Source organism: Balaenoptera physalus (genome assembly GCF_965194825.1).
Source record: "Balaenoptera physalus genome assembly, chromosome: 6".
In the NCBI taxonomy this organism is placed as follows: Eukaryota; Metazoa; Chordata; class Mammalia; order Artiodactyla; family Balaenopteridae; genus Balaenoptera; species Balaenoptera physalus.
The window spans coordinates 91,542,016-91,554,676 of record NC_138885.1 but is presented as its reverse complement, the minus strand read 5'-3'; the positions used below and the strand labels follow the sequence as shown (position 1 = coordinate 91,554,676).

The 12,661-nt window shown below is 46.0% G+C and overlaps 1 protein-coding gene across 1 annotated transcript in view; it reads right to left on the bottom strand.

Moving 5' to 3' along the window:
- The window catches only part of LOC309662241 (aldehyde oxidase 2-like), a 75,341-nt gene extending 63,435 nt beyond the window's left edge, over positions 1 to 11,906 (bottom strand). Inside the window, 7 exon segments of the mRNA XM_082464714.1 lie at positions 2,363 to 2,424; positions 3,154 to 3,238; positions 4,252 to 4,599; positions 5,904 to 6,012; positions 7,113 to 7,209; positions 8,694 to 8,736; positions 11,828 to 11,906. Of these exon segments, the coding sequence (XP_082320840.1) occupies positions 2,363 to 2,424; positions 3,154 to 3,238; positions 4,252 to 4,599; positions 5,904 to 6,012; positions 7,113 to 7,209; positions 8,694 to 8,736; positions 11,828 to 11,881 (798 nt within the window). The 5' untranslated portion in view covers positions 11,882 to 11,906.
- Positions 11,907 to 12,661: the final 755 nt, after the last annotated feature.

Sequence of the window (12,661 nt, the reverse complement as noted above, 5' to 3'; positions counted from 1 at the left end):
TATATTATATAGCTTAAAACAATAATAAAGAATATGGAGAAGCGTAAAAGAAATAAACTATCATGACTCTATTCCACTGGTAATATTTTTATGTAATATATATTTGTACTATAGTTATAGTACAATATACTTTTTACTTTGGCTTTTAGTTCATTTATTTGCCTATCATTAAAAAGCCTTTAAAATATAATTTTGCTGATTGCATAATAGTCCATCTTCTGGCTATTCCATAATATAGTTGTAAAATTTGCTATTGATGTATACTTAGTGGGTTTTTTTTTTACATTTTATAATTACAAATAACATAATGAACATTTCTGTTCATTACATGTACAGCTTTTATGTACATCTCTGAAATTTTTCTTAGGTGAATTCCTAGTTGTAGAATCAATTGATAAGATGCTTTTCACAGCAATAATAATTTATCTATTCTCTAGTATATACAAGACTCAACAGCATTGAGTATTATCATTTATAAAGGGACCTTAAAAAGAAAAAAAAAGAAAGACAAAAAAAAAGAAAAAAGAAAACCATTTTGGAACCAGATCTCCCCGACATTTGCGATCTGCATGGGACTGACTGGGAATGAATGGACAGTCAATGAATTTTAAAGCAGGTTTCCACTTGCTGGTTCTTTCATTTCCCATTTTCTCCAAGCTTACCTCTTGTACCTTCCTCCTCAAATAGTCTCTCCTAAGTCTCTAGTAAAATACTTTCTTCCAGATACTTCAGTTCTCTGTCTCTGCACAAGTGTCTCAGGCTGGCATTTGTGCAGAGGCAGCTTCTTCTCTGTCCAAGCAGCAAAACCAGCTGAGCGAAGCCAGTAGCGCTTCCTCTCTCACTCAGAACTCTGAGCGCCCTCACGATGGACCATGAATGAGTGATAACAGAAGAAGCCAGTCTTCTCTTGCCTAGTAGATAGGAGCCTTGGGTATTCCCACCGGGGCTAGGTTCCTGTCACCCATTAAGGTCCCTGGGGCCAGTTGGCTGCAGGGTGGGTCTCTGACTGTATTTTTGCTTTTATCCCCAGAGTCTGTGCCTGGAAGGATGGATAACATCCACATTCCAGAGGGAGAGAAGTTGCGTTTAACTTCCTTTATTTGTATTTCACAAGTGTTTTCCTATTCACACCAGCAATTTGATGGGTTTACAAGATATTCATTTTCTCAGCTTGTCACCTGCTGGCTCCCCCATGTGGCAGTAGAAGATGGGACACTCACTGGGGACCTGGCTGACTCTGGGGAGTGGGACACACCTGCTGGTCCATTTCCAGGCCCTCATCCACTATTTGTGGAGTTGAGGCAAGAATACAAATGGAGGCCCCTGGCCTGTGGCCTGCTGCCCTTCCCTCCCCACCCTGGCTCTGTTCTGTACCGTGAAGGGCCTCACACACTTGTGAGCCAGCCTGCATGTCCAAGCTCTGTCTACTCGCTTCCCAAACGGCTAGTCTTTGGCTTCAGGGTGCACATGCTGGCTGTTATGATCTTCCCAAGGAAGATGGACTTGGGGAAGAGACTTGTGCCTGGGAATGGGGTCAAGAATGTATCTGGAGCACAGTCTAGAAAAGGGTGAAGGCTCGAGGCAAACAAGTCACTTTGGCCTCGTGGCCTCCTGAGATTGGCTGGAGGAGGACCAGCGAGGGGCTCTCCAAAGTTTGGAATCCCCCTTGCTTGGGTCTAAGGGCAGTACTGCCTACATCCATCCTGCCCTCTGTAGAGGGTGATCAGGTGTACTTGTCTGGTTTCCCTGGCAAACACTAGTCATAGTGTGGACAGCATCCTCAATACAGTAGTAACTATTTGTTGAGTTCTTACTAAGTGCCAAGGAAGACTTTGTTATGAGCCTGCAGTTTCTCATTTGATTTTCACAGCAGCCTAGTGCGATATCACTATTTGGTGGGGGAAACTCCCTGCACTCTGGTATTTGGGGTGAATTTTGGATTCCACTCTAGATTTTTGGCTTCTTTATCTGCTCACACTTTCCCAGCTGGTCTGGATTCTTGGAACTAACCTTGCCTCCCCAAAGCAAACTCCAGGTCTTTGCTTGTCTCCTTGGGTTTCCTTGAGCCCTCCTACATGTCCTGTCCCAAGGCCTTGCTGAACTAGCCACGGAAGATGTCTGGCTGGCCGGCTAGACCACCGAGCTTCCCAGTGGTGTGATGTAGAGCATCAAAGTTGGTGTAGCGTTCACCCTTCTCTCAACAAAGAGCTCAAACTCCCGTGAGTTAGTTGGAGCTAACTCAGTTGGTCTTCCTTATGGTCTATTTAGATGGTCTAAAAAACTCACCTCCTGTGCTCCCAGCCTGGACCAGCTGTCACTGTCACTCTTGCTCTGTAGGTTGCCCCCATAGTCCCCTACTCACCAAACAAAAGGTCCCTCCACTTGCAAGAACTGGCCGATACCCAGTGCAGTGGCATAGATTACCTAATCAGAGAAGAAGAAAAGTTATCAGTATTCTTTATTTTTACTGATTTTTAATTTATTTTTCTTTAGAAAATTGAAACAAACACAGGTGTTTTGTTTTGTTTTTGAGAATATTTAAATAGCCACTAGGCTGTTCACTGCTTTTTTTCTTCTTCTTAGATAATTATCCATCCCACGACCTCAATTCCAGTTTTATTCTCTGTTCTAAAGAAGATGATAGTCTATATGGTGAGCTCAGTTACATCTATCTATTAAATTATTCATTCATTCAACATGTATCTATTGACAGCAACTATATTTCAGATACCATGTAAGATGCAAGAGATCCCAAAACAAGAAAATGTGGCCGTTTCTAAGGCACCATATGAGTGAAGTGTCATGCCTCGGACAGGTTGTTAGTAGTGCCCCTCAGGGGATTTTAGGTCACTGCATCAGAATTTCTGCTATTTGTTTAAAATGCAGCTCTCTGGCCTTTCTCCAATTCTCCTAAATCAGAATGTCTGGGTCCCAGTGGAGGAATCTGCATTTAAGAGGTCTGCGGGTAATTCTATTGCATGGTAAAGTGTAAGAAACTCAGGTTTCCAAGGATGAAGGCATGGGGGAGGGTGGGATGGAGGAGGGTCAGTGTGGAATCGAGTTCATCGGGGGAGACTTCACAAAGAAGCTTGGGTTGAAGGATGAGAAAGCAATGGATTGGTGGAGAGCAGGGGAGGGGCATTCGGGGTTCACAGCGCAGCACAAGTAAAGGTGCAGAAGTGGAAACATGTGGAGGATTGAGGGTTGAGAGGAGACTGGCCAGCAGGGACTCATGTAGCTGAGGAGGAAGAATGAGCTAGGGAGGGCAGCTGTTGGACTTCTCTGAATGCCGGGTGAAGGAGGGTAGGCGTGGCCACATGAGGGGTAAGGAGGGGTAAGGACCTCAAATAGTGGAAGGACCTAAGGAAGGCAGGGTTTTAGGTGACTTGATCTGATTTTCTGCAACGGAGCAGAGAGAGTAAAGGAAGTCCACCGGCAACTGGCAGATTAGGAGAGTGTGTGATGCTCACCCTTCAGGCCTCAGTCTAAGGACCTACCTGTGTATCTATCGTGTAACAGATGTCTGGTCTAGGGATTGTTGACACCTGAACGTGAGCTTTATTGATCCTGCAAAAGGGATATGTTTATGAACTCCTCTTTATTTATTTATTTGGCTGTGCTGCGCCACTTGTGGGATCTTAGTTGCCCAACCAGGGATTGAACCCAGACCCTCAGCAGTGAATGCGGAGTCCTAACCACTGGACCGCCAAGGAATTCCCATGAACTCTTTAGTAACTTAAGCCCATTGCAAATTTTAAAGGATCCCTTCGATACATGAAGGGCTGTGTTATGGGTTGAATCGTGTCCCCCCCAAAAGATACGTTGACGTTCTAACCTCTGGAACCTGTGACTGTGACCTTATTTGGAAATCTGCAGTGATGCAGATGTAATCAAGTTAAGATGAGGTCCCACTGGATTAGTGTAGGCCTTAATCCAGTGACTGGATTGTAAGAAGAGGGAAATTTGGACACAGACACACAGGGGAGAAGGCCGCGAGAAGATGGAGGCAGAGATGGGAGTGATGAATCGCTAAGTCAAGGAACGCCAGGACTGCTGTCCACCACCAGGAGCTGGGAAGAGGCAAGGAAGAGTCCTCTTCTAGAGCCTAGATTTCAGACTCTTCACCTCCAGAACTGCGAGAGAAGGAATTCCTGCTGTTGTAACACCCCCAGTTTGAGGTGCTCTGTTATGACAGCCCGAATGAAGGCAGCCACATAAGTCACTGGGTAGAAAAGTGGGGTGTCAAGATGCGCGTGTGGGCCACGCGTGCTCTTTAGTTCTGTGCAGCAAGTGCTCTGATAAGCAGATACACCTTGACATTCTTCTCTGCTCCTGGGTGAAAGCAGCTACTTCGGAAACAACCGAGGGGTCCCTGAACGGGGCTGGGGTGGCATTGTGGGTGGGGAGGAGCTGGCTGACGCATGACCCCACCTGGCTTTGGCGGGCAGTGGGCTTGTTCAAGTCAGACCTCACCCCCATGGCTGCCAGCAGCTGCTCCTCTGAAGGCTGCGGGTGGCTCTTGAGCAGCGTGTACATGGGCATCACCATCCCTGGGGTGCAGATCCTGCACCGGGTGCCATGGCTCTTGGCAATCCTCTCCTGGAAGGACACAGGCATGGTCACAGGCCCTGCCTTCCTGCTGCCATCGCCTCCTGCCAGGGTCCACATCCTGTGTCTCTCTTGTCATGGTGGAACCCTCTCCCTGAGCATTGCACCCTCCCCTTGGGCAGAGTGGGCCGGCATCCCCTTTCCTTCTGGAGGAGGTGACCTGGAAGCCGTGTTCTAGCATTACGATTACTTCTCAAGCTCGAATGCCCAGATCCTTCTAATTGGGAATTAGCACGCAACCTCCATTCCCAGAGTGAGAAGAATTCTCCAGAAATCAGTAATTATAAGGAAAGCGTGTGTAACTTCAAAAACAGTTTTCTTGAGCACCCCCATATCTTTCCCAGCCTGGTTCTGAGCATGGGGTCACCTCTTTCTGATTAACTTGGAGACTCTCCACTGTGGACCTCATGTTACTTTCTTTAAATTCTCCTGGTGTGGCTCAAAAGGAGCTCTGCTTTCAAAGGTCCACGATTTTGGTCTGTGTTCTAGATCCTTGCTATTTAAAGTGCAGTCCGTGGACCAGCGGTGTTGGTTCCACCTGCCGTCTTTTAGGAAATGCAGAACCTCAGACCTCTGCTCCAAACTTCTTGACTCATAATCTGCATTTTTAACAAGCTCCCAGCTGATTGATTCTTGGGCACATTAAAGCCTTGCTCTGGATTCAGAATGTAGTATAATTCCAGGATTTGGGCTTATTGGCCTTGGGGAGAACATCCTCTCTGACTTTCTCAGAGACTCTAGTAAACTCTGCTGGGTCTTTTGCCTTTGTTGACCTTCCTGGAATTGACTCTTATGTAGTTAAATCCAGACTCCTTCTTCCTGGAAGGCCTCACAGTGTTAATGGGTCTGGACCTATGACTCTCCAAACCCCCGTGACAATGACAGAGGAACTGGTGTGTTTATACCAGTGCATGTCACAGTACTCTTAAAACTCCACGCCAGAGGGAATAATCCTGAATTTTACCCTGTTATCCTCAGAGATGTTTTATTCTATGCACAATGCTCTTTGTGCAATATTTATTCTGCCTCACAGTCTAATTGGCATTAATCAATGTTTTGATCATGCTGTTATTATTCAAGCAGAAAAAGTAAGAAGAAAGATGATCAGCTAATGAAATGTAGATGGATTTCTAGCTTTCTTTTAAATCACTTAACAGATATTATTATCTTGACCAATATGCATCCAAAGCTTCTACTTACTGGACCACAACCTAGAAGCCCCAGGAGGCACAGTCAACACAGCGTTGATTACAAAGATAGAGTTAAGAAATGAGAAATTTAAGATGTGCTTTTACCTGCACGGGGTGAAGCCTCATTTTGATGCTTCCAACACCTTTCACAGTGGTGACAGCAGCCCCATACAGAGAGCAGATGGGCACCCGGCACACGGTGACAGAGAAGTGTCTTATATGAGAAGCACAAGGAAAATCCAAAGGAGCAATACAGTTCTGCCCTGTGGGGAATGTGGGAACCAAGAAGGGCAGCAGACACCACCCCCTCTCCCTGTCACTCAGCCTAGAGCATGGGGACCTGGAGGAGTGACTGGGAGGGAGAGTTTAGAGTCCTCTCTGCCGACTCTGTATTATCTATAAGAATTGGGATCCTTAGGGGGAATGTGGGCATTCTGAACCTCAGAAACACTTTCCAAGCCTAGAACAGACCCACCTGGGTCTGGTCTCAGTGGGAATGGACTCGTGTCATCAGGAACATGGTTGGACGTCAACTAGTGAACATTAGCACATTGATCCCTTAACAGGTAAAAGGCGCACCTTTGTCTTTTAACCGTATTTGATAATTTTTTTGCTTGTTCATTTTAAACTGTCTGTGTAAAGTCATTCAGCAGAGTTGAAAGGCCTGTGTCCTAAGGCCATTTCTTGATTTCTTGGTCCAGTGGATTTGGGAGCAGCCCAAGTCCTGGAATCCGGCCCTTAATGATAGGCTGGAATCATGGCCCAGATCCAGCCCACCAGTAGAAAGAGCATTAGTGTCAGAGCCAGAAAACGTGGGCTCAAGTTTTTGTTCTACATACTAGTTGCATGACCTTGAACAAGTCACTTCATCCTTCCGACATCAGTTTCCTCATCTGTAAAATGAATGCTTGGCCTAAATTGCGGTTTCTTTCATTTTTTTTTTGGCCACACTGTGCGCATGCGGGATCTGCGGTATGTGGGATCTTCAGTATGCAGGATCTTCCCTGACCAGGGATCAAACCTGTGCCACTTGCAGTGGAAGCACAGAGTCTTAACCTCTGGACCACCAGGGAGGTCCCTTAATTGGGGATTCTTAACCTGGGATGCATCCATGGGCCTTGGGGAGTCCATGATCTCCCGGAAATTGTGTGCAAAATGTTATTAGTTTTTGTAAAAGCTCATAGATTTTATCAGCTTGTCAGAGGGGTCTAAGACCTAGAGAGGGTTAGAATCACAAGGCTGGAAGGTCTTTGAGATCTTCATCAGCTGTGAGATGAGAGTGCAAGCCTGGCCTCTGGGCATCTGGGCAGATACCTTATCTCCTGGGATGCGGGGTCTCGCGTAGACACCATCACGGTGCAGGCACCACAGCCTCCTCTTCCACAGGCATACTTGGTTCCTGTCAGGTGCACTGGGAAGGGTGGTCAAGGAAAGACTCCCAGGTGGACACGTCACCTCCATTAGAGCTGCTTTCCTAAGGTGTCACTAGCGAGGAAAGTCTCCTTTGCAGATCTGAGAAGACATTCACCTGCCTGCAGGCCTCAGTCAAGGCCACTCTGTATCTTCCTAGCTTTGTGACACTGGACATAGGAACCTCTCCCTGCCTGTTTCCTTGCTTGCAAAGAGGGAAAGGCAATACCTACTTTATCTTCACAGGCTTAGCATAAGCATCTTGTAGGATAACAGAAGTAAAAGCCCTTGGAAAAATCCTATTTCATTATAGGTATTCTTCTGGGTTCCAATCATGTAATTGGAAGAGAAACACTTATTTTAGCAGTTTAATGTATTGCCAGTTTTGCCCAGTAATTTGTACTGCATTTGAAACCAAGTGAGTGAGCCTTCGGAGAAAACTCCCGTCTTTATTTTCCTATCCCACCTGGAGTGTCCCTCTGCTCCTGCTTGGTCCAGGTCCAATCCCAAGGCTCAGCCTCTGCTCCTCTCTTTAGTCATCCTTCTCCCTGATTGTGGCCCATTTCCACACAGTTTATGGATTGGATGTAATTAACTAGACTGGCTAAGAAGACTTTGGAATCTTTGCCTTTTTTTTTTTTTTTAAACCATATGGCTTGCTCATCTAAATTAAGTCATAACCATAAATGCTTATCAGAGAGGTGTGTGAATGAGTGGAGTGGGCTGGGTGTGACTGGAGAGCTTGTGCCCCATTTTAGACGGAGGATGACAGACAGGCCCCACTCAGCTCTAAGCAAGACTGCTGCCAGGCAGGAAGGACTATCTTCCCGTTTTTCATGAGAAATTCCTATTTTTTAAAAAAAAATGAGATTTCCTAATTTTCAAACATTGACAAAGAATTAAAAACTATGTGGGCTTTTAAACAAAACTTGTAATTTCTGTCTTTTTTTTTTTTTGGCTTCTCTGAGAGATCCGTTAGATTTACCAATTAAAATATGTTTGCCATTATGAAGACCTAAATTTCAGAATATAGAATGGTGGGGAAAATCTGTTGTGAGAAAACAGATGTAGAGAAAGGTAATCTTCTCCTATGACATGTGCTCTTCCTGAATCTGGAGAATTTGGTTTTCTTCCAGGGAAGAGTACATGCAACACAAACCTCTATTACATAACCACCCTCTTGGGGATCTGGAAGGCATTTAAAGGAATAATTAGTGCTGAAAGAAAGAGCTTAGCTTCTATTTCATGGCTATTAAATCAAGATATAAGAAGCTCTGGGGAAACTTTATCCTCTCCAAATAGCTCAATTAACTTAATATCCTTAGAACCATTGCCAAAAGCAAATAGAGAGCAAGGGCCACGTGACCTGGCTGTGTGGGGATGGAGAGGTTTGATTATTTCTCATAATTGTAGCTGGCCTATGTTTTAAGGCAAACACAGACACGGCCAAGACTTTGATCAAAAGGGTCCAGTTCTTTCATAGGAAAGTCAGCAGGGTGACTTCTGGGTCCACATTCCTCTCAATTACCTGCATTGGAAACAGAAAAGAGAATATTATGGGAACTGAATGGGTGACCCAGAGGAATGCCTGTCATGGCCTGCTTGGTTTATGGACTGGGGTATATTAGGCCTGATTTCATTTGCCTCTTTTTTTGTGCTCTACAGGCAAACAACTTTTACACACATTTATGGAGTACAAGACACACCAAGCATCTGTGGCAACAGTGCTCTTATATGTGATTAGAGTTGGGAACTACCACTGTGTAAAGATGCCCCTGTGTTTTCCTTTAAGAGTTTTATAGTGTCTCGTCTTACATTTAGGTCTTTAGTCCATTTGGAGTTTATTTTTGTATATGGTGTTAGGGAGTGTTCTAATTTCATTCTTTTACATGTAGCTGTCCAGTTTTCCCAGCACCACTTATTGAAGAAGTTTTCTTTTCTCCATTGTATGTTCTTGCCTCCTTTGTTGTAAATTAGGTGACCATAGGTGCGTGGGTTTATCTCTGGGCTTTCTATCCTGTACCATTGATCTATATTTCTGTTTTTGTGCCAGTACCATACTGTCTTGATTACTGTAGCTTTGTAGTATAGTTTGAAGTCAGGGAGCCTGATTCCTTCAGCTCTGTTTTTCTTTCTCAAGATTGCTTTGGCTATTCGGGGTCTTTTGTGTTTCTATACGAATTGTAAAATTTTTTGTTCTAGTTCTATGAAGAATGCCATTGGTAGTTTGATAGGGATTGCAATGAATCTGTAGATTGCTTTGGTTAGCTAGTGGGAAGCAGCAGCATAGCACAGGGAAATCAGCTTGGTGCTTTGTGATGACCTAGAGGGGTGGGATAGGGAGGGTGGGAGGGAGGCTCAGAAGGGAGGGGATATGGGGACATGTGTATGCATATGGCTGATTCGCTTTGGTGTACAACAGAAACTAACACAGTTTTGTGAAGCAATTATACTCCAATAGAGAGCTATTTTAAAAAAAAATGCCCCTGGCACTTAAATTCTTCACGTTTGCTCCACTATCTAATTTTGTGGAGTCTTTGAACCCAGTCTTTTGTACTCTTGAAATACTTCAAATTGGGGAAGGACTTGGATGCTGTGTGTGTGTGTGTGTGTGTGTGTGTGTGTGTGTGTCTGTGTATGTAAGTGTGAAGGGTCCTTGAGGGAAGAAGGTTTCTATTCTGGCACCTCTGAGACACCTCCTGTGGGGCGTATGTTTGATAACATCAGGGATCCTAAGACTTGGTGGCAGAAAGGGGAGGTGAGGGAGTTGCTACCATCCTGGAGCGGTCCCTGAATGTGCCACTAGCAGCGTGGCCAATGGTGAACCTTGTGGCCCGAGCTCAGGACCCAGGGAGGCTCTGAGGGAACACTAGAATTCCTCCCTCCCTCACCTTGAAAAGTGCGGGATTTGGCACTCTAAAGCCATGGAGGGAGCTTCTTTGCTGCTTCTTTCCCATTTGCTTATTTCCTTTCACTTTTTCTTTGGGTGTCCTGTAAACACCTCCAGCCATTTTGTTGCAACAGAGGGAAGGAAGCTACAGTGGGCCATTCATGTTTGGTTCTTCTTTCTCCCCAGAAGAAAAACATGAACTTGTGTAGACCTCAAAGAATAAAATAGTACAGGAAGATGCTTCCAAGTTGAGATATTACAATTCAAGAGCTTTCTGGATCTCTAGGGGCTGCTATCAATGAAAGAAGCAGCCCTCATCTGCCTGCCCTTACTTTCATCCCAGGTCTTTTGAATATTTATTTGTTTGTTTGGTTGCACGGGGTCTTAGTGGTGGCATCCAGGCTCCTTAGTTGCGGCATGCATGTGGGATCTATTTCCTTGACCAGGGATTGAACCTCATCCCCGAGCATTGGGAGCACGCAGTCTTAACAACTGTGCCACCAGGGAAGTCCCCCAGGTCTTTTGAAAGCACTTAATGAGAATGTGGTTGGATAATATTTTTATAATCTAGCTGATTCCACCCCTACCACACAACCTGTGTTTCCTCTAACCCTTGACTTATTCCCTGTTCGGGCTGCAGCCACTTTATTCTGGGCTCATGACTCAGAAGGGATGCGGGACAGAAAATAGAGGAAGGAGCCTCCAAAGCCCAGGCCAGTGGAACAAGTGAGTAAGGACTCAGCTTGTAAGTGAGAGTTTTGGAAGAATGTTTGGTGGCTGCTGGCGGTGGAGACTGGCTACAGGAGAGAGAGTTAAAAAGAAAGTAATGAGAAGGTAGAGGCCCTGCTCTGTCTCCTTCCTTGGGCCAAGCCCCCACGTGGGGCAGGCGTGGAGGTACCTGACCAAATTCCAGCTAAGCTCATGGGATGGGAAGGCTGAGGGGCCCTGGAGGAGAGGTGGCAAGACCCCAGAGAAGCTGCATGCCTTGGAGCGCAGAATGGTCCCTTGAGAGACGCATGAGAGGAACAGGCCTGGCAGAAGGCACTAAGGGTTAACTAGTGGCCTATTTGGACTGATGGTGAGGCCTGGAGGGGTGGCTGCCAGGGAAAAGTGTTGTAGAGTTTCCTCCTACAATTCAACTGCAACTCAGGGAAAGAGGGGGCCTGGAAATTGACTGCAATTACACGTCAACTAATTCTGTATAATGGAGACTCAACAGAAAAATAAAGTTCAAAAAATAAAAAAAAAAGAGCGCTCCATTTCTTATCCTCCTGAGTTTGAGAATCGGTATATGCTGCTAGAATAGAGGGCCTCCGGTTTATCAGGCCCAGTGCTAAGGGCCTCGTATAAGAATTTAAGAGGTTCCTAATCAATGAAAGAAGCATCTCTCTCTTAATCTTTACAATAGCCCTAAAGACGGGCACCCTGAGGCTCAGGGAGGTGAAGTAACTTGTAGAAGCTTGTCCAGTAAAAGGCAGAGCTGACTTGGAACCAAAGCTGTCTGACACCGAGGCACGTGCCATTATCCCCAATGCTTTACTGCCTCCCCACATTCCCAGAGGCCGAGCCCGGGCGGACTGGATAACAGGCCAAATTAGCCTGGTTCCCAGCCTCTGGCTTCTTGTCCCTGATTGGAGCAGTCTCAACCCAAACAGGCCACAAGTGCTCCCCTCACATTAGAAGTTTCCTGTTGTCTCTGCAAACTATGGTAGTGACACCCAACCCTTACCTTCCACCCATTCACAAAGAAAACCAACTCATCCGATCTCGATGGGCAAGGCATTGCACCTGTAGATAAAGGTTCACCTTACAGCTCCAAATGGGAATGCTCTTTGGCACCAGCTGCAGAAATGAGCAGAAAGGATTTAGGTCCAAGCAACTGAAATCTCTCCCTGTGTGGAAGCAGACAGCCTGGAGCCCCAGAGAGCAGGGCAGGGGGTGGAGACTCCCTTGCTTCGTGGCCTTTTAAGTCAAGGGCACCAGTGTGGCCCGGCCTCCTAGCTCATGCCTCACTTTGCCTCCCACCAGTCCTGGCTTTGAAGCTTGCTCGTGAATAGCCCACACCTCTTCGTGCTTCCTCAGAAGTTGGAGGGCTTCAGTGTGAAAACCATAAACAACTGTCTAAACTTAAACCCACTCTGCATGCTGCTTCCGCCCCAGGGGCATGTCCTGGATGGACTTCCTCCTTCTCATGGAGAGCTAGCAGTGGGCTTTCAGAGACCTCCCACTTGCCCCAACGTTTTTCTTATTCTAGCTGCAGAAATGTCTCCTCATAGGAAATTGCATGGACAAGTCCAGTCTGTGCCCTGAAGTGGAGGTGTAGGGTGTTGCATCCACCCAGCACCTTGATGCCCTTCCTCCTTCCTCCTGGCCCACAGGATTATTCCACTGGAAAATAGTGATTCAGTCTAGGTAACCACTCAACAGATAAATAAACTGGGACCCACCTCTCTGAGCGCAGCTTCACCACTTTCTCCCTTGGTTGTCGTCTCTGCCACACTGGCCTTTCCCTGCTTCTTGAATGTGCTGAGTTTGTTCCTGTCCTAGGCCTTGGTGCATGTTA